Genomic DNA, 24,808 nt, shown 5'->3' with positions numbered 1-24,808 from the left:
TTTGGTTTTGTCGGTTTTGTTCTTTACTGTTTTGTTCAATTGTATTATAACTAATGGTATAGGCAATTCTACTAGAGATAGCGGGAGGCATTATGGTAACCATTGTTGATCACCTTGTATTATGTTTTCACATTATCTATTATGTCCACCCTTTTGACTTGACCGATTCTGTTCTGTTATGTCACATTTGGTTTTACTCTCTTCCAAAAAAGTAATAAGAACCGTGAGAGCAATGAAACCCAAAATGTGTAATAGTCATTGTACAAAAGAGAGGAAAAGAAAGTGCTCTAAACTATATAACTGCATGTATATTTAAGTGTATAAGATAGAATATGATATCACAGAGTTTTATTGGATCATTGAACAGAACTGTTTGCAGTATCATTGATGGAATGTCCACTTTACAAGCTTTAATTTTGTGACTTGAACAATTATTTCTAAGATGACAATATGTAATCCATTAACTAGTGATTTCCTACTGTTCATTTTTTTTCTGCAAATCTGTATAGCTTGTACCCTTTCTCTGCTTTTTTTTTCTTTTCTCCTTAAATAAAATTTTAAAAAAAATTAAGGCACTTGTTGAAATAAAAATGAATATAGTACAATAAAAAAAAAAAAAAAAAAAAACTTGATGAAGAATGATGAGATAAGAGTGAGGGAGCCAAGGAGATAGTGCTAAAAGAAATAATGGAGTATAACTGGCCTTGTCCTTTGGGATAATACAGAAAATGATATCAAAATATAAGAAACATTTTTTAGTAGTGGTAGCGGTAGCAGTAGCAGTAGTATACTGGATATTAAACCCAGAAACTTTTGCATTCTAGGCAAGTACTTTACCAATGAACTATATGCACTTAGCTCTTTTTAAATTTTATTTTGGGACAGGGTCTCACTAAGTTACCCCAGTGAAATTTGGATCCTTCTGCCTCGGCCTACAGGGTAGCATATTATGAAATTTTATAAAACTGCTTTTGTTTAAAATGATCTCATATTTTTATTTTGCTTTTCTTTTCAAGTAAGTTGGGGGTGGTATTTTGTTGCTGTTGTTGTTAGAAAATAGTAATAAACCTTGCATCATTCCACTGCACAGAAAAATTGTATTTCTGTATACTTTACCATGTATAAAATTTTATATTTTATTGTTTCTTATGTATTTATTAAAAATGCTTCATGTTTTAGCATTTTATTATTCAGTCTGTGATTATAGTCTGTTTAAACATCCTATATGCTAAAATTAAGAATCTTGCCCTTTGATTCCACTGCTACTGTCCTATTCCAGGTATCATTTCTCTCCTTGCTTACTGTCACATTCCCCTGCCATCCTCATGTCTATTTTATGTTTCTTTTATTCATTTATAGAGTTAAGAGTGATCTTTTAAAAAATATAAAATGAAGTATCATTTTCCTTCAGCTCCTCCATGAAGCTAACAGGTTCGGTGGAACTTCTGTGATGTCGCTCTACCTGCCTTTCCAAATGTCATTGCTGAACATTTTTACACTACAGTCACACTGATATTCTTTTTCAGTTCCTAAACTGTCTTACCTCTCTCTTCAGGGCATTCTTAGAAAGGATGTGCTTTCCTTCTTTACCCAGTTTAAATGTCACCTTTTTAAGTTCTGCCCTGACCCCTCTAATATTATAAATTAATTTCTCTTTTCTGACGTGTTATCTTATTCCTTTATTATTTTAATGTTTGTTTCATTTTATTTATATAAATATAATATATGCCATATATTAATATAAAATATGTCCTATATATAATAAGTTTATGACGCAAAGGACTATATATTTCTTCATTTTCTCAGTTGTTCCTACATTGTCCTGTCTTATAATAATTACTCAACAAACAAGCATTGCCTGGGAAGAAAGATTGAATGATAAATTCCTTGAAGGGAATTTATTTATAATAGCAGAGGATATAAAACTTTTAAGAATGTTTTTATATATTGCCAAATTTTATTTCACAGAGTTTTTTTGCAGTTTTTGATGGGAAGTGTCAGTGTCCCTAGAATATTACTTAGGTGTAATTTGATAAAAGAGATTATTTTGATACTTAATGAAGTTAAACAGTTTTCTTCACTGTTTTAAAAACTCTAGTTCTTCTTGTGTAAAATATGACAGATTTTCAAGCTGTGTTGTTTTGCTATAATAGAATATATAATTTATAAATTTTGTAGTTTGTAAGTACTGTACTTGATATACCTGTCACAACATCTCTCTAGTGGCATCTGCAAGTATTATAGATGAAGAAAAATGAGGTACAGAGAGATGAAATATGTGGCATAGCAAGGACTAGTAAAGAACGTAGGTACTGTGGCTGACGTTTCTTTGTTTAGAGATTGTGAGCTTTTACTTCTCAATTTTGTGAACTGTTTTTTTTGTTTTGTTTTGTTTTGTTTTGTTTTTTGAGTTGGATCTTGCTTTGTAGTTCAGGTTGTCCATGAACTTAGTATGTAGCCCAGGCTGGCCTCAAACTCATGGTCTCTTAAACACTGAAATTACAGCCACGTACCACCACCATGCTCAGCCTACTTTGTGGACTTTAGAAGCTCTGAGTACTTCCTATTTTCTTTGGAAATGCTTTTCGAAACTTTATAGACCTTTAAAAATTCTAGTTGTGTTCTCTGTAGTACACTAATAAAAAACATTTTTCAACTTGATGGCTATATGGAAATGTAGCTGTTCTTTTTGACATACTAAAAGCAGTGGTGTGTGTGTGTGAGAGAGAGACAGACAAGGACAGGGTTTCATTATAGAGTTCAGGCTGACCTCGAACTCATTATGTATCCCAGGCTGACATCAAACTCAGGAGGATCCTCATGCTTTGGCCTCTCAAGTGCTGGGATTACAGGCATGTGCCACCATGCCTGGTTCCAGCAGTGAATATTCTTATATCAGACATTGCAAATTTATGTAGTGTTATTGTTAGGATTTTCAATAGTCAAAAAGGGACTTTTATTTGTTTTATATTATTCATGAGATATTCAGATTTTTCTTCCATAATCTGTAATGATTTATTGAACTTTCTTTCCACCACTGTTGTCAATGTAAAATATTTAAACTATTTAAAGAAATTAGACTAAGTTATGTCTAGAAAACAAACATTAAAAAAAAGAATATTGTAATTTCATGCAAGTAGAAACGTGATTAAAAGGATTTTCTTTAGAAATTGTGTGAATTGTTGTAAGGGCCAAAGTTTGCAAAGAATGATGAACCTGAATCAGGGATGAATCTTGTGGTTTTTTTTTTTTTTTTAATGTCACTTGCTGCCACTTTGTTAATCCCCTTTTTATTAATTTATAAAACCTGCTCATAAAATATGCCTTAAATCATTACTAAATTCATGTTCTTTCTTTCCCACTCCAGCCCAAGCAGCATTATGTAGTTTTTCTCCTTTTTCATATGCCGTGCTAAGAGTATCATTTTTTCTTTCAAAACCTTCTCACATCTTATGTGGTCTGCAAGTTTTGATAAATATTAGTTTAGCATTATAAAATTTAATTATCATTTGATATCCATAATGTATTTCAAATTTTTAATGCTTCTAGTTGGCTTGGACACCTTTTTTGGCTGCATTCAGTGTGGGACTACAAGACTGTGATGATACTGAAGTAGCCTCTCTTTGTCTAGAAGGAATAAGATGTGCGATCAGAATTGCATGCATTTTCAGCATTCAGGTAATAAAGAATTCTATCTTTGTAACCCAGTTCACAAAACACTTACTACTTACACCATTGTCATAGTTCCAATTTTAATACTTTTTTTATATCTGACTGATTAAAAATGAATTTCAAACTTACGATGGAATTTAAATTAATCTTCATGTTTGAGTTTTTCATACACTGTGATAGAATGTATAATTCTATACCAATCTTCTAAAATTTGTAATATCTTTGGTTACAGTTTTTTCTCTATAGAATGTTAGCTATATGCATATTTCTTAGGCTATTCAGTGTCAGTGTAATGAGCACTTTATTAGACATTTATTTGCTCATACTTAGTCATATTTTGCATATTTATGTATTTTATAACTTAAACCTAAGAAGTTCTCTTATTAAGTGAATCAAGTATCTAGTGTATTCTTTTCATTAAAATAGTACTTCCAGTAGTAATTTCCAGACTTTCTTTTTTTAAAAACCCATTTCCTATTTAATTATGAATGTTATAGCTTAGTACAAAATAAAATACAGCCTACTGGAGAGAAAGAAAGCAGTTTTATAAATCAAATTTTTGCTAGTCTATGAGTACTTGAAAAGTGTTCAAGAAATGTTGTACAATACGAATTTGTTACCTCTAAAATTTCAGTTTAAATTGAAATCTCTGTTGCTTTAAGATTTTAGATATAGGCTGGGAATTTAGCGCAGTGGCATAACCGCCTGCCTTAGAAGCACATGATCATGAGTTCCATCCCCAGTACCAAAAAGAAAAAAAAAAAGATTTTAGATATTTGTATGTTTTCTGCATAATCATTTAAAAATTAAAAATGTCATTTGCATATTGTGTGTAATTCATGACATGTCATTTAAAAATTTTACTAAGCAAGTTAACAGTTTTTCAGGAATTAGAGATCAATCTGCTGTATTTATAGCTATGTAAACGGATCTGTTTTTCTGTTTCTTTGTTTGTTTTTGTAGCTGGAAAGAGATGCATATGTCCAGGCACTAGCAAGATTTACCTTACTAACAGTGAGTTCTGGTATTACTGAAATGAAGCAGAAGAATATTGACACAATAAAAACACTTATCACAGTGGCTCATACAGATGGAAATTATTTAGGAAACTCATGGCATGAGGTATAGCATTTTATTTTTAATTTTGCAATTTGATTTATAAAATGGGCTAATGCTAAATATCACTGATGTGATTTAGTGGGGAAAAATTAATTTAGAGCATTTTAAATAAATACATTCAACTTTTTTATAAGATACCTAATGTTTAACTCCTAACTGCATACACTTATGTTTTGAAGCTATTGAAATGTAATTTTTTTTTTCCTTTTTGTAATTAAGATTCTAAAATGCATCAGTCAGTTGGAGCTGGCACAACTTATAGGAACTGGAGTGAAACCTCGATACATTTCAGGAACAGTGAGAGGGAGAGAAGGATCTCTTACTGGGACAAAAGATCAGGCTCCTGATGAATTTGTGGGTCTGGGGCTAGGTGAGAATTTTAAAATTCTTTTTACAAAATAGCAAAACTTGTTACTAACCTCTTTATTATAAGTCACTTTATGATACCAATGAACTATATAATTAGATTAAATACGTTTCATCCAACATGAGTGAAAGCAAGATGAATAAGTAGGGAAGTGAGTCTTTTTTTGTGTAGTCTGGCACACAATATTAAGTGAGCCTTATTCATTATCCTACTTAGGACTGGGAAAAGATTGCAAATAAATTACCTGTCTTAAGACTATGTAGGTAACTTTAACTGTGAGGGCTTATATAACATAATAGGTCTAGTTGGAGAAAGCTTTCATATTTACAATTTTTTTAAAGTTTCTACAGACCTACCCAAACCCTTCTGTCACTATGGAACCTAAGGTTCCCTAGTGCTTTTATAATTAGGAATTTCCAGATTTAATCCAGTAGAAGAAAGGGAAATACTAGCAAAAATAGATTCAAAATAAGTAAATGCTGAACATTTTGAGTTATTAATGGAAGTCGATGTACAAGGAATAAGCAAGGACTTCAACCTTGAGTACTGTATTTTCATATTTGAGTTTTTTAATATTCTTTACTACATGCATATTAATTTTATCTGACTTCCACTTGTGCAAACTAAAGTGTCTACTCATGATTATTAAGTTAAATCGGAACAAATATGAATGGACTTTAGCACAATGGCTGGTTTAATTTTTGCATATTTTCCATGGATCCTTTCCACCTCTAACCAAGGAAACTACAGGCATGATTTAAGGGGAACAGGAAGGAAAATTCCTGACATCCAGAAATATTTACCTGTTAAAGGTTTATATTATACAATTAGGGATTTTAAAAAAAAATCTTTCTTTTAATGATTTCTGCTATTGCTAGTAGTAAAACTTCTTAAGAAAACCAGAAAGAAGGCCAGGCATGGTGGTGCACACCTGTAATCCCAGGCTTGATGAGGTGGAGGCAGGAGGATCACTGCAAGTTCAAGGCCAGCTTGGGCTATATAGTGAGACCTTGTCTCTGAGGGTGGAAAATAAATTCAAAAGATTACCCTGCTGTACAGGGAAAGAAGTAAAAGAACAGGATTATGTGGTGACTTCAAGATATACTGAGGAAAATTAGTACCTTGCTGTGTCCAACTGAAGCAGCTAGCAGTGCAGGCTTTCATCTCAGTGATTTCATAGCGGTTGGGTTAGTGTGAGGTCTAGGAGATGCAGGTGCAAACTTGATACCTAGATAATCCAGCAGCAAGATCTAGAACTTCCTTAGCATCTACATTATAACTTAACGTAATGTGGAAGTCCTGCTCTAAGCATTACAGAAGAACTGATTACTTCATGAAGTAGCATAAGATAAAACTATTTATAGTCAAGTGATGTGAAGGTCCAATGATTATCTTTGAAAAGACACAGGGAGTGTGGGAAGGCCAAAATAACAGTAGATATTAATTGCTCAATTTTGGCAAATAAGATTACAGAATTAGGTTAAACTTTTTTTTTAAGTATTTTAATCTTCTAAAAGTTTTAGTCAAACAAGAATATTTGCTGGAATGCTTGAATTAAAATTAATAGGTTTATTGTGCTGTTGTGCTACTTGGATTGTAAGAATATGAGATGAACTTCTTCATTTAAGAAAAAGGGTGCAGGGGATTTATATAAAGATACATTTTAAACATGGAAATGTAAAACAGTTCAAGCTTCCAGACTACTCCAGAGATGAATAACTCTGTCTTTATTTGTGCTTTCTCTTACGTTACACTTCTCTTTTTAGTCTCCTCCAATCTCCAGATTCATCTGACTCAGATTTTGACTGTATACCCTTAAGGGAACTAAATAAACATTTATGTGATCAAGTTGTTAGAAGTCTGTTGACTTAGTTACTGTTGGGCAGAGCCTACCCTTCGGCTATTTTGTTGGTGACCATCCAGCCCATTTGGAAGACGTCTGCTTTGCCAGCACCCTCTGTGCCCAGACAGCAGACAGCTTCCTTGGGCTGGATGCTGTAGTCAGAATTTAAGCTAGAAGAGGTAGTATAAATAGTGGATCCTGTTAAAACTAGTATTCTCCTTTGTTAACATCATGTGTGCACCAAGTATTCCATGTAACCAAATTAACAGGTTTGAATATGAAAATCCTTAAGTACCCATATAGAATGTGTTCCAGGGCCATTGGGAATACCAGTATTCAAGGATTTTCCAGTCCTTTGTATATGTAAAGTGGCATAGTATTTGCATACAACCTATACATTCTCGCCTTATTATATACTTCAAAATATCTCTGACTTACTTAATAATATCTACTACAACATAAATACTCTGTAAATCAAACACTGATGTTTAGAGAATAATGACAGGAAAAAAGTCTACACACATTCAGTTACACATGGAGTGTGTAACTGAATATTTTTAATATTCCCAAATATTTTTAATTGTAGCTTTATTGCAGAATGTACAGATAAGAAGCAGCTGACTATCTGTATTTCTTCTGATAAAATTCTGTAATTATTTTTGGAAGCACAAAAGTATAATTATTAAGAACACACAGTATAATTTTAAAATTTGAATTATAGATCTTCCATTCTTCTAAGATACAAATATTTGAAAATTCAACAACTTGATCACATAAATGTTTATTTAGAGAATACCTATAATACAGATTTTAAGTGGGTAAGATGGCAACATTTAATATACCGAAGCTTTGTAGGAAACAGGTGGAAATAATTCTGATTTGAGTAGTGCTTATTAAGTAAAACTTGGTTCAGAAGCAGATGTGAAGAATTGAGAGTTCTTTACAGAGAACTCAAATTGGATCTGATAGGTAAATTTTTAATAGTTGAGAGAGAGCATGACGAGAGACACATATTGGTTGAAATGTTGAAGGCAAATATCTTCAATGCTAGACTGAAAATTTTACATTTTATCCATATGAACAAAATGAAGTGGCCATGCCTGTAATCCCAGCATTTGGGAGACTGAGACAGGAGAATCACCACAAGTTCAAGGCAAATCTGAGCTACATACAGAGACCCTGTCTCAAAAAACAACAAGAACAAGAAATGTGTTTTAAAACTAAGTGCATTGTTCCACTGATTTTTTTTTTTTTTAATTGACATGACTCTCTTATGTGTGGTAGTTGGAGGAAATGTGGACTGGAAGCAGATTGCAAGTATTCAGGAATCTATTGGAGAAACCAGTTCTCAAAGTGTTGTTGTTGCTGTAGATAGGTAAGGTATTAATTTTCTTTCTTTTTCAATTGATTGCTCTTCGAATTCTGTAATATTAGCTATATACTATTAGTGAAGAAAAAAATACATTCTCAAAATAATTTTTCTAAGGTAAGTCAAGACTAAATTATGATATGCTGTGATTTTAGAGTATTGAGTATCTGATTTTGATTTTTTTGTTCATGGTATGTTAGAAGGAAGTAAATGGTATGAAAATTTAATTTATAGTAGTAAGGAGCATTAGAGGACTGATAACTTTGAAAAAAAGAGCACAACACAGTACAAAATCCACACACAAAAATGAGTAACATTCCTGTACATCAGTAATGAACCCAAGAAAAAAAATTAAGAAAACAGTACAATTCACAGTCTTGGATTTCAAGTTATATTACAAAGCTACAGTGATTGAAACAGTATTAATGCTGGCGTAGATCAGGTACATGGATCAGTGGAGCAGAATAGAGGCTGCAGAAACAACCTGAGGCACATTCAGACATCTACTGTTTGACAAAGAGGTAAAAAATACATGTTGATGAAAAGACAACATGTTTGACAAATGGTCCTGGGAAAACTGGCCATACACATGCTGAAGATTTAATGTAGAACTGTTTCTCGCAGCATTTGCAAAACAAAACTGAATCAAAGATCTACATATTTAAAGAGAAATAAAATTCTGGAAGATTAAACAAGTACAACTCCTGAGGACATGCGTATAGCCAAGGACTTTGTGAATAGAACCCCAATTGCATAAGAAATATCAAGAGTCAACTAATGGGTTCGTATAAATTTAAAAAGCATCTGCATAGCTAAGGAAACACCCAGCAGAGTGAAGAGACAACCTGCAGTATAGCAAAAAAACTTTGCTAGCTGTTTCACAGAGAACGAATACCTAGAATATATGAAGAATGAAAAAATTAGACTCTCCCAAAATAAAAGACCTTCCCAAAAATAAAACTCAATGAAAAACTGTACAACCAAAATGAATAGACACTTCTCAGAAGTACAAATGGCCAGTAAACACTTGAAAAAATGCCCGACATACCTAGCTGTTAAAGAAATGCAAAATAAAACACACTGAGATTCTAACTTTAGAAAGAATAGCTATCAAGTAATAACACATGCTGACAAGGGTGCAGGATAAAAGGAGCTTTCTTGCATTCTTAGAGGGAATGTAAATTAGTACAGCCACTATGAAAATCAGTATGGAAATTCTTTAAAACACTGAAAATAGAAATTCCATTGGACCCAACTATTCCTTTTCTACATTTCTTCCTGAAAGAATTAAAAACATCTTATTAACAGTGATACATACAGTACAAAGTACAATAGCTAAATCTTGGAAGTGGCCTATATGTCCTTCAACAGAAAATGAATAAAGAAAATGAAGTAGTTATGGACAATGGAATACTACTTTGCTAGAGAGGATAAATTTGAGTCAATTTTAAGAAAATGGATGTACTTTGAGACATAATGTTAAATCAGATACACACTTAAATATGACCTGATTTCTCTTTTATGAGGAACCCAAAATATAAATAAAGAGCAAAAAAATAATAGGAAATATGTATTCAGTATTTTGTATATGATCCTCAACTGCATAATGAGAACTTGTCTCAAGCACAACAAAATAAAACCACACACACACACAAATACTTTCTTTATAGGAAACTTACTCTATTATCAGTCTTTGAAAACACAGTGTAATTTATCTTTCTGTATGCATGGTACATAACCTGTCATGAATAAAATGAATGGTATTTGCTGGAGATTCTTGATATAAGCTGTTTTGGAAAGGACTTCAGAATGTGTGTGTTGTATACATAGCCAAGAATTCCCCATTGCAATTGCCTTCTAAAGCAAAACATTCAGAAGATTATTTCAGACTTTTAAATGCCCAGCAAGTAAAACCATAATTTCTATCATTCCTTTCAGATTATTTTTTCCCAGATAAATGTCCCCCTGATTGAAACTTACATCACTGACATTTAATTTTTTTTCTTAACCCATTGGTGGGGAAACTTGCCTAGAGATTCATGCTGATTTATTATTTTGCTTCAGGAAAAGATTTTTACTCTACACAGAGATAGCACTAGAATATAAATTAGCTACTAACTCTTAGAGTACTTCTGGAACTTTTTCTTTGAAAAGAATTCTTAACATTCTATATTGTTGTTTTTCTTTTAAAGATGGAAGAAAAATTTTGTATCATTTTATATCTACTGTATAACATGAAGGTTTGTCACACATGTGGCATGTTACATGTATTATTGAACTTCATTTAAACCTTTCAGTAGTGGCTGAATGTGGTAGTGTATACGTATAATCCCAGCACTCTGTAGGCTGAGGCAGGAGAATTACCTCAAATTCAAGGCAAGCCTTGGGCAGTAGTGAGTTAAAGGCCAGCCTGAAGTACACAAGGAAACCTGTTTAAAAAAAAAAAAAAACTTTCATGAGATAGAGTAATATTGTTGTTCCCATAACCAGGGTGATCTTTTCTTGATTATTTTGAAAAGTGTTTCATTTGTTCATAGGGAATTTTAGAGAGTGGAGCCTATTGTTTGTCTTAAGCAACCTGTCGCTGAATGTGCACTCTTTAACTTCTGTGCATTTCTGCCTATGTACAACTCCAGAGCCATGTAAATTAACAACCCTTCTGCTACTAGGCCAACTTCCCTTCAAATGGTTTTCTTGCCTTCCAGAAAAGCATTTTTACTGTTATGAGAATTTACTTAGGTAAGAGTCAACATTTTATCATCTTCTTTTCCATAACATACTGTATATGACCACCAGTTCTAACTTTTCCTGCTCTCCGCTTTTTGTAAGGGGACGATCACCCATTTGAACAAATCCCATGTCTCTCTGTTTCAGTAATTTTTGCTATTTCAGAGAATACTTAACACAAATTTCATTAGTAATTTGTCATGGCAAGCTTGTCATCACTAGATACTACTGCAAACATAAATCTATTCTCCACTTTAAGCAAAACCTGAATACTTAATTTTAGCTTATTGTGAAAGCCTTGTAAGTTACATCTTTGATTTCTTGTAAGATTATATTGTTCTCCTGTTTTATATTTCAGTTTTTCGTTAAGTTTTTGATTTTCCTTCCTGATCCTAAATTTATTTTCATCTGGTATATGTCAACTCTGGTCCATAAGCTAACTCAGTGAGGTAACACTGATAGTCAAGACAGTAGTGAGAATATTGTCTGGCATCATCCCAGCTAGTTCTGTCTTTGTACAGCAAACAAAATCATTCTTCCATCCTTTGGTCTATTGTTCTAAATATTATAATCTGTTATTGCAGAGTTAGAAACTAAGCAAGAGAAATTAAAATAATTATTCTTTGTTAATTTATTGCTTATTTCTTAATGGACAGAAAGAAAATGGGATTCTATTGAAGTCTTTAGAGTACTGAATTCTTTTCACTTTTGTAGTAGGAATCTTACACCGCTAGAATTTAGGAGAATATTAAGATGAATTAATTTGGTAGCACCTGATCCTCTGGCCCTGCAAAGGTAGGAGTCTGTAGACATTGTTAAGCCAGACCTAATTCATAAGTGTTATTTAACTGTGTAAGGAATAGAATTCATCCAGGAATGATTTACTTTTAAAAGCTAAAAAAGTTATTTAGCATTATAGTTTTTGTTTTTATTATTATTACGGGTTTTTTTTTTTTTTAGACATAACAGATATACCTTATGGAAGCCCATCTTATACTTTAGGACATTCTGTCACCTAGCAGAAAATATACACAGTTATCCCAACTGGATTGGTCTATAAAAATCTTGCAGTTAAGCTTAAGAAATAAATGTTTCTTTTGATAAACCTTTTTATAGTAATTCAGGTCATTTCAGTGTTACATAGTTTAAAAGTTTTATTTTTAAAAACAAATGTTGCCAGGATTTCTTTTGCATTGGTATTATGATGTGGAAGAAGCAGCAATTTTACCAATTTTTTCCCCTCTGTATGCTTTTTAGGCCACTTCTTTTTATATTATCAAACAAGTCTTCTCATGTTTTTGTCCTTTGCTTTTCACACAGGACATGTAGAGTCTATTTCATAGACTGTGTTTGTGATACCTGATTTCTTGGACCTTAGTATATAGTAAGGCTTAACTTTTGATGCTTCTCAAACCGCCGTTTTTCCTTCTGGCTTACCATTAGTGGTTTCTTTGGTAGAAATAGAGTTTCTTTGGTCTTTCTTGCCTTTGTTCTCCACCATTTCATGACTTTCAGAATTTGTTGCTTCCTTTTTCTGTAGTTGTATCTCTATTTTTGTTCCTTACCACTATATATGTTGCCATTTGCTTTATTTTCTGTTAAAAATGAACCCTTTCTGTTGTGCCTTTTCTTGTTCTTTCTCTTGTACTTTTTTTTTTTCTTTTTGAGATAGGGTCTCGCTATGTAATTTGGGCCAGCCTTGAACCCACTTTGTAGCCAGGCTGGTTTTGAATTTGCAGTTATTCTCCTGCTTCCGCCTCATGAGTGCTGGGATTACAGGCATGCACCCATCACGCCTGGCTCTCTCCTGTACTTTTAATGTTAACTCTGGCTTTGATGTGGTTTGTCTATAGCCTTTGTTTTCCATGAGAATACCTCTAGCTTGAGAGCATTTTTATTTATTTATTTATTTATCTGTCTATTTTTTTTTTTAGTTTGAGAGCATTTGACCACACTTACACGTTACAGTTTTCATTTTGTTCATATGAGAGATTTGAATGTTTTAAACTTCCAACACCAGTCTGCCACTGAATTCAATAGGACCTTATTCTTGATTTTCTTCCCAGGTAGTGTTTCTGCAGATTTTTGAATCATTGTCTCATTTGACAAACAAGAACAGTACTTAAAAACCTTAAGATTTTCTTTGCCAAGAGCTCATTTTGAATTTCCTCTGTTACATGTGTAATTTATTGCCAGAACATGTATACAGAAGACCTACAAAGGTGCAGAGGTTAAAAAATGTGGAAGAATATTCAGACTGTAGTAGTAGGGAAAACCTGGAAACAGTTGTGTGTGTGTGTGTGTATTTTCTTTTATTCTTTTATTCTTTGTTCATGTATGTGTTTGCAGTATATGGTGTTTGTGTTCATACCTTGTGTGAAGTAGGTACATGTATGTAGCACATCTTGATTCCTTTATTATCCTGTCCCACCTCTCTCTCCCACCTGTCCCATCTCTTGAATGTCTTCCTATTTGAGAAAGATCTCCCTATTTCCTATGTCTTTTATTTTGTTCTTTAGAATGTATTTACAGTGTTCAGTACTTGTTTTGTTCAGATAAACAGGAGACAACGTAGAAAAGTGTTTGCAAGGGTAGACTGTGAAGTTAGACTGCCCTTATTTAAGTCATAGCTCTGGCACTTACTAGTTCTATGACTTTGAAGAAGTTATTAAATATTACTGTGTCTCAGTTTCTGTTTTTATAAAACTAGGGTTATAACAAGTGTATACTTCCCAGGATAGTTTTGATTATTAAATAGTGGACATACGTAAAACACTAGAGTAGTACCCACCTTCTGATGGATAGCTGTTACTGTTGTTACTGTGTTTAAGTTTGCCATTTGGCCTATTCCTGCTTCAAGGTTTCCTTTTTATCACGTACATCCTGTTGTGTACATTTTAAATTGAGGAAAGTTTAGTCACATCAAACCTTGCTTTCAGCTGGGCGTGGCACAAGCCTGTAATTCTAGCACTTGGGAGGTTGAGGCAGGACAATCTCTGGGAGTTCAAGGCCAGCCTGGGATACATGGTGAGTTCAAGGCGAGCATGAATGGTATAGCAAGACTCTATCTCAAAAAAAAAAAAAAAAAAAAAAAAACCAGAAGAAGAAAGAAAATGATGTGTATGCCGAGATTTTTTGTGAAACTGAAACAGATGAGGCTCCACAGAGAAAATTCTGCAAAACTGGGTAGTATAGCTTAGCTTTAAACATTAGAATATCCTAAGGAAAGTAGTTAGTTACTTGGTTAAATCGAGACCATTTGTAAGTTTATATCACATCACTTTAACCATAAATTACTGTTCTAATCAAATTTACATTACTTACAGAATATAATCTTTTTTTTTTTTTTTTTTTTTGTCTTTTTCCTTTTTATCGGTACCCGGGATGGAACTCATGACTGCCTGCTTGCAAGGCAGGCGCTTGTGCCGCTGAGCTAAATCCCCAGCCCCTAGAATATAATCTTTTAAAATTTGCTTAATGTTATTAGATGGGAAAAATTGAAAAACATGACAAGATACCAGCTGATTGGTTTTATAAATTAATAGTTTCTTTTTTCTAGAATGTTACAAGGCCTGATAGTTGGGTATCTTCTAATAACAATAATGTACACTTTTACTCTAGTAACATTGAATGCAGATTGAAATATTTGGATATGGGAGGGAGAGACATTCAACCTACAGTGCTCTTGTTACTAAAACTATATGATGAAAATCTTCCATTTCATTGCTTGACCTTTTTGATTTGTTTGTTTGTTGCTTAAAATAAATAAAAATGGTCATACCTCAAGCCAGTTTGTTTTGAATTAACATAGCAAAGATGAAACTTTATAAATTTTCAAAACATTGTTTTATTTTTCCCAGAATATTTACAGGATCTACAAGACTAGATGGAAATGCTATTGGTAAGTATGCATATTTATTCTATTTACACATAGGCCTTTTGACTAGAAAACTTTAAAGTTGAAAAAACTATAAATGTATTTATGTTATAGTGGATTTTGTCCGTTGGCTCTGTGCTGTATCTATGGATGAATTGCTTTCCACTACACACCCAAGAATGTTTAGTCTGCAAAAGATAGTTGAAATATCATACTACAACATGGGAAGAATAAGATTGCAGTGGTCTCGGATTTGGGAAGTTATTGGAGATCATTTTAATAAGGTATTTGAATAAAGATAGTATATATTTACATTTCTGTTTTTCTTTATTTAAAATTTCCTTATCTAATTTAAGCATTTTTCCTCTCAAGCAGTTGTGTTCTTTTTTGTAGTTGGGAAACCCTTAAAGTTCTGTTCTTTATGAAAGTCCACTTTATGTGATTCAATTTTGTAACTTGAACAACTATTTCTAAATGAGAATATGTAATCTATTAACTAGTGATTTCTTACTGTTTATTTTTTAAATTTTATATTATGTGTACTCTTTGTTTTTTTTCCTTTTTCTCCTTAAATAAAAAAAAAAGTTCTGTTCTTTAAAAAGATTTCTCAAAGTTTTTAAGAATTTTAAGTATTTGTTTCTTAGTTCAGAATTATTTTTAGCATATCTAGTACCTTTAGGAATTAGAGGATTTTCCTATATGTGCTACTGATTTTATATTTTTTCTAAGACAAATATAAAGAATTATACATTTCTGGCCACTGACAATAGTGTCTCATTATTTTGTTGCCCTTACAGGTTGGCTGTAATCCTAATGAAGATGTAGCTATTTTTGCAGTAGACTCCTTGAGGCAGTTGTCAATGAAGTTTTTAGAAAAGGGGGAGCTTGCAAATTTCAGATTCCAGAAGGATTTTTTAAGACCTTTTGAACATATAATGAAACGGAACAGGTATTATATTTGTTGAATGGCTTAATATCAGTAAAACCTTATTCCATGGCAGAGGGAAAAATAGAGAAGAGAATATGAAGGATTTTATCTGTATGCATATTCAAGAAATTATATTAATATTTTAGGTCTCCAACAATTCGAGATATGGTTGTGCGGTGCATAGCACAGATGGTTAATTCTCAAGCTGCTAATATTCGGTCTGGATGGAAGAACATTTTCTCTGTATTTCATCTGGCAGCATCTGATCAAGATGAAAGCATTGTGGAACTTGCATTTCAAACAACAGGGCACATTGTCAGTGAGTAGTCTTTTAACTGTATTCAAATAAAAGCCCAATGTGTTCAGATGATAATTCAGGTACAGTAAGATTATAGGTCTATTGTGGGCTTCAGCTTACCAGATTTTACATACAGATCCATAGTCACAAATGATATTATTACTGTAGATAATAGTGAGAATTTACTAGATGGCATGCACAATAACATTTTTTACATATTTTCTTCTATCTTTGCAACTTTATATGATCCTACCATTTAAAATGGAGATTAGGAAACTGTGGCCCAAAGAGGTTAAGTAATTTCCATGATGTTGTAGAATTAGTCAGTGGTGATATTTAAAGGCAGGAAGTCTTAAGGCAGAACTTTATTATTTTTTTAAACTATATTGTACAGCCTTCTTTGACTTTAAAGGAAGCTGAAGTACTAAAGATATAAGTTAATCCTGTTTAGAAGTTAGTAATGATGATCATCATCAGCATCAGGAATCATAACATCATGACGACTGTCATTTAATTTCTTTCTTGAGTTGTTATTTTAAGGACTTCATCTATAATTATATAGTATTTACAGCTGTCTTATGCATATTATTATCTCTATTTTATAGATTAAGAAACGCAGATAAATAATTTTATTTATTCAACAAAAGTTGATTCAGTACTACTCTGTACCAGTTACTTTAAAGGTATTATTGCTGTATAAAGAAAATGTTCATGTTTCATTTGCCTCACTACTTAGGACAAGCAAATGAGTGATAGAGACTTGAATTCCCTATTTGTTGGACATCAAAGACCTTAATAACCTATAAAGAATGTGCATTACATCTAAAAGCTGACATATTTGGGTACAATTAAGAATATTTGAAAATTTGTAGTTATGTTGATATATTTTTTTTCTGTTTTAGCCCTTGTATTTGAAAAACACTTTCCAGCGACCATTGATTCTTTCCAGGATGCAGTGAAGTGTTTGTCTGAATTTGCGTGCAATGCAGCTTTTCCTGATACAAGTATGGAAGCAATTCGACTTATTCGCCATTGTGCAAAATATGTGTCTGATAGACCTCAGGTATAGCGTCATTTAGTAAACAGAATTTTGCTGAGTATTTTTTCCAGTCCGAAATCTAAATTTGTTTGGAATTGAGGGCATAGAAGCATTTATTTTCAGTGAAACCAAAAATAGTCTGAACTCAGTTCTGAATATGATGATTAGTGATTATAAGTAACCATTATTACTTATAGGTATCAGGTATTTTTCTGAGTATTTCATATGTATTCACTTGTTCAATCTTTGTAACAACCTAATAGGACACAACATACTGCTAAATACTACTGTAGCATACTACTACACAAATAAGGAAAATAAGGCACAGAGAAGTTTTAAAATGTGTCCTTAGTTGCAGGACTAGTGAAAGAGAGCCAGGATTTAAATCCTAGACTTTTGTTGTTATCCTGTCTATATGCTGTTAATTTGCCTGTGCTCTGCAGCACTGAAGTAAGCTGACTATAGATGAGTATAGGCTTAAACTTAAGCTCTAAAATGAAAGATTGACTTGATAATCTAGTTGCTGATTTTAACTTGCATATTTGAATTTGTCCTCATAAAAAAATGATAAATCATAGATTTAATAATAAGATTTACAATATACTAACACAAGACTTTTGGAGTACCTAGAACTTTTTCATACATCAACTCATTTGACCATGTTCCCAGTGTGGATAATGTATGTATGTGTTATCGTAATTACGTAAATGATAAGGGAACCTGAATGTAATAGTTAATAATGCAGAGAACTGGTGACAATTGAAGGTAAAGCTAATTTTTGGATTTTATTTCAGTGTTCCTCATAGATGGTTATGGTCTTCATCTTTTTATAAATTATTACTATTACTAAATTGCTCACTTTTGATTGATAAAGCATTTAAAATTTTTCTCTTGAGAAATAATGGACAGAATATGCAGTTGATTAGTTTTCCTTTAATTATCCTACCTTTCTTCTTGAAGGCTTTCAAGGAATACACAAGTGATGATATGAATGTGGCACCTGAAGACAGGGTGTGGGTGAGAGGATGGTTCCCAATTCTCTTTGAGTTATCCTGTATCATCAATAGATGCAAATTAGATGTAAGAACCAGGTAACAATCAGTATTTGAAATTCAAATTTTGAAGGATGTATTTTGACTTTAACAGAAGTTCATGGTAAAATAACCATGAAGCATGTATTTCATCAATTACGGTAGTTATTAGGCAGATTGCAAAGTATAGTAATATGATTTTAAAATATGAAATAGTGCAAAATGTATAGTGTTCCTTAAAACAATTGATTATTCTTAATTTTAGCTTCTAATTTAATACTTTAAACACTGTATCTTCATCATTGAAACTGAGATTAGTGACAAAATTCATTTGTCAGTAAATAAGTTTTTATGTGCACAATACCTAGTGGTTTTGAATAAAAACCATTAAAGTGTGATCAGTAACTTAGTTTTGAGTAACAACAATCTTTTCAAAAATGTTTTCTCAACAATGTTTTGTGGTACAGTCTATAACCCCAGAACACTGAGAAACTGAAACAGGAGGATCTCAAATTAAAGTTGAACTTGGGCAGGTTTTAGCAACTTAATAAGGCTCTGTCTCAAAAGACACAAAAAGAAAATTAAAAAGGGCTGGAGATGGAGTGAAGATGCTGGGTACAATCCCTAGTACTGTCCTTCCCAGGAAAACTATTCCCAGTAAAAGAACTATATGAACATAAATACTTTGTAAAGGAACTATTATAGATGTAATTGGAAAAAGTGCTTAGTATGCTATTTTATGTCACATACAGCACAGCTTTTTTCAGGCTCCACACTTTTACTCTTATATGAAATGTCCAGCTTGAGTGTCCTAATAAATCTCAAATATTTGCCCATGAGTTCAACTTTATATTATGTGGTCCCCTTGCATTTGTTATTTAAATGTGTAATTTTATTAAAATTTTTAAAATTATAAACGTGGCACAGAATTGTACCAGGGAAGTCATAGAAATGTAATGATAGTCTGTTTTCTTCCTCTTATGTCAGACTCATAGGGTTAAATTAGAGTATAACCTATGAAATTTTTCTGTAGCAGTATTTGTTACAACAGAATTTCTTGTGAAATGCCTAAATTATCCAAAGAAGACTCAGACTTTTAAGAATTTGTCATAAAAATTAGTAATCACAAGAATGTAAAACATTTTGTATTTAGTCTTGGTAGGTTGTTTAGCAGTAGACTTAACTGTGAATTCGTGAAACTTCGAGACAGCCCTAATTAAAATGTCTAGCCTCCTCAGTAGAACCACTAGCATGTTATGACTAACAAGTCATATGAACTCAGTCTTCTTTCCTTAACCTTATTTGTTGATAGAAACCTGTTTTATGGAGAATGTGTTTACTTCTTTAGCCTGTCCTTGCCTGGGACCATGATTCCTTACTTCTTAGTCATATCCCATGTTCAGATTATAGTTGAATTCTAGTTGCTTAAGAAAAGGCATTGTATGTATGTGTTCCAGGTAGTAGAGGAGAAAGAAACTGTGAACTTTCCTGAGTCATGGCCTTCATTACCTCACCTTAGAATTTGTATGGGCTATTACTTAATTTTTTTTATTACTTAATACTTTAAAATGCAATTCTGTGATTTGTGTAACTCCTTAATTACAAAACACTTTTACATTCATTCATATTTGATGCTTTCAAAATTCTGTAGAGTTGGGGTTAAATAACCTAGTGTGTGCCCCCTCCCCAATTTTTTTTTCTCTACAGCTTTTCAAATATTACATTTAAAAAACAATAGTAAAAGTCTTTGGAGTCTATTGATTTCTGTGTTTGCTTTCAGGCCAGGGGTGATAATACATGAGTCTAGCATCCAATGGCAATGTATCTTTGTTACAGAGGTCTGCTACCACTTGTGTTACACAATGAGCATCATAGGGATGAAATAGCCTAGTAAACTTGCCATAGTACTGAACATCCTGTAATGTTGTTTTACATGTTCATGTGAAAAATATTTATTAAGAACCCATTACACTTCTAATCCCAGCACTTGGAAGGCTGAGGCAGGAAGAGCACCATGAGTTCAAGGCCAACCTGAACTACACAGCGAGACCCCACTTTCCCAAAAGAAAGAAACCTTTTACATATCAGTCTAGGTCAGCACAGCAGCAGTGACTTTTCTGGAAACAGTCTTTTCTAAATTGAAGGATGCCTGTATTTTGCCTGAAAGGTGTAACACGTAGAGAAAAGGTCAAACTTTTTAATGTTTTTGTAAAAGTAGTATTTTAAGAAAGATTCAAGGAGGCAGTTTTGAGATTCAGGCATACAGAACTCAGTGAGACATAGGATACAGTGGGAAACAGAACAGATGCAGACCCCTGCCCTTAGGGACCTTATACTTTAGTGGGTTAGTTTCAGAAAACATTTTTGTATCGGGATATTATAATAAACAAGTTTTATAGTGATAGCTAGCTAAAAATTCCCATAGCCATTTGAAAAGAATGTTCTCAAAATCTAGTTGTTTCTTCTTACTTCACTGTGAATGCAGTTTCTTCCTTGGTCATGAGTCAAAAAATTAATATTCACTCAAGTAATGATATTTTTTGACAGACTGTTCTTTTTTTTTTTTTTGGTACCAGGGATGGGTACCAAAATAACCTCATGCTTTCCAGGCAGGCACTTAAGGCCACTGAGCTGAATCTCCAGCAGTCATGATCTTTTTCAGCCTGCAAGTTTATTTAGTTTTCAAGTGTCAGAGTGGTGTGAGCAAAAGTAGAAAGTAAGTATAGGGCCAAGGCCTTTGGAATTATTCCTGAATGGTGTATTGTGAAAGAACCTGTTTTACAACTTAAATTCCTTAAAAAAACCCTCTATATTGTATATATTAGTTAAACACTAGTTGTAGACTTTCTTTTTTAATAACTTCATAAACTGTAAGAACTATCTTAGGAAAGGGACATCCTTTTATATTGTAGCTTTCCTAATTATATTTTTGACCTTTTAGGGGTTTAACAGTAATGTTTGAAATAATGAAAACATATGGCCACACATATGAAAAACACTGGTGGCAGGACTTATTTAGAATTGTTTTCAGAATCTTTGACAATATGAAATTGCCAGAACAGCAGACAGAGGTAAGAGAACATAGAATTTTTGTTTAGCATAGTGAAATAGCAGAACTGTAAAATACCAGTTACTTAGTAGTGTATAGTTATTTCTCATTCTAAATTGAATAAAGAATGCAAAGTAAAAATGTGTTTTATGTATTTCAGTGGGTGTTTAGCTACAAACCAGTTTTAGTAAATATTTCAGGTAGTGTGAAGACAAAAGTTTCAGATTTTTCCATTTGTTCTATATAGCATAATTAAATGCAGACTTCTGTAACTATCTTTCATGTGTTTGAAAAAAAAAATAGAAATTCCTTATACTTTCTATAACCTTTCTTAATGTTGTTTGGAGTAACCATATTTGAGGAAAGTCAATTTTATTTTAAATTTGTGCTAATCCCACTTGGGGTTTTTCTTTTTCTTCTTTATTTCCTTGTTCTGCCTTATTGTAAAGCAAGGCCAGCTGCTGTTACTCATAATGGTGTTTCAAAAGTCAGCGTGTTAATATTAAGAATTTATAGTGTTCTTTGTTAAAATAATCAAATAGTGCAGAAAATAGCTAAATCATTTCATATGTAGAAATATCAGATATTAAGTTCGTAAATACACTTTTCTACAGAAAATACTCTTAAACAGTAATAGTCTTAATGTTTTAAATGTTCAAAATATATTTCTGTTTTAATTGTTGTAGTTGATGAATGGTACAACCTTAATTTAATGATTTTTTTTTTGTCCCCTAGAAAGCTGAATGGATGACAACAACTTGTAATCATGCACTTTATGCGATCTGTGATGTATTTACCCAATATTTAGAAGTCCTCAGTGATGTACTTTTGGATGATATTTTTGCCCAGTTATACTGGTGTGTGCAGCAAGGTAGGTCTGTATTAGCTGTATGACACAAAGTGATATGTGTGAGTCTGGTAATATACAATTAAGTGAATTGCTCTTTTCTTTTCTAGATAATGAGCAGTTAGCACGATCTGGTACAAATTGCTTAGAGAATGTTGTTATTCTGAATGGTGAAAAATTTACCCTAGAAATCTGGGATAAAACTTGTAACTGCACACTGGATATCTTCAAAACCACAATCCCACATGCGTAAGAGTTTTATAACTTTACAGTTATATATTTTCTAATATTATATACAGTTTTCAAATTGGGGAAATTAAAAGTTAGTTTGACTAAATAACTCTGGTAGCACTTGAATTATTGGCAGGACACACTGGAATTTAATACCCAACTCAACCCTGGTGATGACTGGTCCGTGCATAGTATTATCTAATACCCATAATTTTTAACTCTACAGATAGACTCATTCTTGAAACCTCTTATTAAGTGGACACATGGTTATGTGATGGAATAAAACCACATGAAAATTATATTAATCTAGATTTCTAAGCTTTATAAGCTTTGTCTTGATGTGAACTAAATGTTTACACTCAAATCTCGTAGCAAATATCATCAGTGATAAATAGAAGCCAGGCAAGAGTATCACAAGTTAAAAACTAACCTGGACAGATTAATGTTAAAATATAAAAGGGCTGGGAACATAGTTTAGTGGTAATATGTGTGAGGCCCTGGATTCAGTCTCCGTTACCACAAGTGCACCTCTACACACGCACACACATTCTCTCACACACACATACATGGAAGTCAAACAGGTAAAATATACGCTTAGAAAAACAAGTCTAGGTAGAACTAGACTGACTGCACTGAAAGGACATACAGCAATCTCTGGCGCATTTACAGATTCTTGTATTTTCTGATGCATGTTTTGTCAGAGCATTGTAAGTGACAAATGATGTGCATATGTCAGAGTATCTATGACCTTTATGTCAAAGACAGTGTGAATTCTTGCCTCCCAATTGTCTTTTGAAATCTTCACAAACACCAGTTAGGCTAAACAGTCATTTTTATAAGAATTACATCTATTTTAATTTATTGAGTTATAGACGCAGAACAACATATGTGACGTTAAATATCATCTAGTAACATCTCTTTCTAGATGAGATCTGTGATAGCAAGTACCTGTATCACAACACATTCCATATTGAACTGGAATGATATAGTTACTGTCTATGTGCTCTATTGCCCCAACAGAGCTCTTACTTCTCAGGAATAAGAACTTGGACCTTAGTTAATTTCCTGTCCCAAACGCTTACTTTAAGGGAGGCAAGTTAATTTCTCTGCAGGACCAAATGTTGCTTTATGTATTTTTACACAGTTTTATAAACCAGGATCTCAAGAATTCTATGAATTTTTACTTTTCTTTTAATTTTGTGATTTTTTTTTTCTGAAAAACTCGAAACTTTTTTAAGTCTGCAGAAAACATTTGAAGACATTAAAACTAAGAAAATGTGGGTTTACCAAAGTTTTGGAAATTTTTCATCAAGTTGTATTTTACTATAAAACTAATGACCAAATTATCCTGCTAATTACAGTGGTATGTACCTTGGTTCATGAACTTAATTCTTTCCATGATTCTGGTCACAAACCAAATTGGATGAGAACTGAATCAAATTCAGTGGTTAGGTTTAATATTGACCTTATGGAGAAATGTGATTTGGTCCTCATCCAACTTGGTTTGTGACCAGAGTTGTTGAAAGAATTATGTTCATGAACCAAAGTACCACCATATGTAAAATGTTTCTTTGCTATTTTCTGGATACATACCTTAAACTTTTACCTTAAACATTTTACTAGGTGTTTTCAGCAAATGGCTTTTAGTAGTAATGAAAGGTGGAGTGTATTTTCAATAGTCTTGTGACTTTTGTGACTATTTCAAAATACATTAGACGTGAGTTGTGGCACATCCTCCTGGTGACAGGTGGTTTTGGTGTCTTAAAGGCTCCTGACCTGGCGTCCTATGTGTGGAGAAACTGCTCCCCCACCCCCTTCTCCTGTGAGTGAAAAGCAATTGGTAAGTAAAACAAAGCATATTTACAATTATAATAAATGATTTTACCATATTTCAAATTCTTATAAGTTTGGTAGTTTGTTTCTACTACTGTAAGATACCTGAAGCCAGATAAATTATAGATAGCAGAAATTATTTTCTGTCAGTGTTGGAGGTGGAGAAGTTCAAGATTAAGATACCTGCAGCTGGTATTTGGCGAGAGCTGCTGCACCCTTTCAAGATGGTGCCTTGTTGCTGCATCCTTGCATGGCAGGACACAGGACGCATGGAAAATGGCCTAGCTGGTTCCCTCTGCCCCACCAGGCACTGGTCCTGTCTATTGGGACAGCACCTAAACACTTCCTAAAGGCCCCACCTCTTCAATATTGCTGAGATTATATTTCAATGTAAATTGCAGAGGGCCACAAACATTTAAACTATAGCAGCAAAACCAACTCCAGAAATCTCATGGTAAATTTTCTGATGCAAAATTTCACAGATCTATGGAGCAGGTATTTAAAATTATTCTTTAATAAAGGACATGAAGTAAAATGATTTAAAGGGTTGTGAATGGCAGATAGTAGATTAATAAGAA

The 24,808-nt window shown here is 32.9% G+C and overlaps 1 protein-coding gene across 2 annotated transcripts in view; it reads left to right on the top strand.

The window, feature by feature from the left end:
• Positions 1-24,808, top strand: part of Arfgef1 (ADP ribosylation factor guanine nucleotide exchange factor 1) — a 127,810-nt gene that overhangs the window by 83,105 nt on the left and 19,897 nt on the right. Inside the window, exons 20-33 of one of the 2 annotated variants that reach the window (XM_063257412.1) lie at positions 3,550-3,678; positions 4,636-4,794; positions 5,011-5,161; positions 8,286-8,376; positions 14,958-14,998; positions 15,089-15,258; positions 15,772-15,923; positions 16,049-16,221; positions 17,103-17,263; positions 18,200-18,330; positions 21,212-21,341; positions 22,055-22,190; positions 22,277-22,415; positions 24,165-24,237. In XM_063257412.1, the coding sequence (XP_063113482.1) occupies positions 3,550-3,678; positions 4,636-4,794; positions 5,011-5,161; positions 8,286-8,376; positions 14,958-14,998; positions 15,089-15,258; positions 15,772-15,923; positions 16,049-16,221; positions 17,103-17,263; positions 18,200-18,330; positions 21,212-21,341; positions 22,055-22,190; positions 22,277-22,415; positions 24,165-24,237 (1,836 nt within the window). Of the gene's footprint in view, positions 1-3,549; positions 3,679-4,635; positions 4,795-5,010; positions 5,162-8,285; positions 8,377-14,957; positions 14,999-15,088; positions 15,259-15,771; positions 15,924-16,048; positions 16,222-17,102; positions 17,264-18,199; positions 18,331-21,211; positions 21,342-22,054; positions 22,191-22,276; positions 22,416-24,164; positions 24,238-24,808 lie in introns of those variants that run through there. The other variant, XR_010050164.1, reaches the window with a different exon arrangement.

Source organism: Cavia porcellus, unplaced genomic scaffold (assembly GCF_034190915.1).
Source record: "Cavia porcellus strain 051 isolate PalLab524CR breed Dunkin Hartley unplaced genomic scaffold, mCavPor4.1 scaffold_10, whole genome shotgun sequence".
Taxonomy (NCBI): Eukaryota; Metazoa; Chordata; class Mammalia; order Rodentia; family Caviidae; genus Cavia; species Cavia porcellus.
The sequence above is the reverse complement of the archived record's forward strand: the minus strand, read 5'-3'. Positions and strand labels throughout refer to the sequence as shown.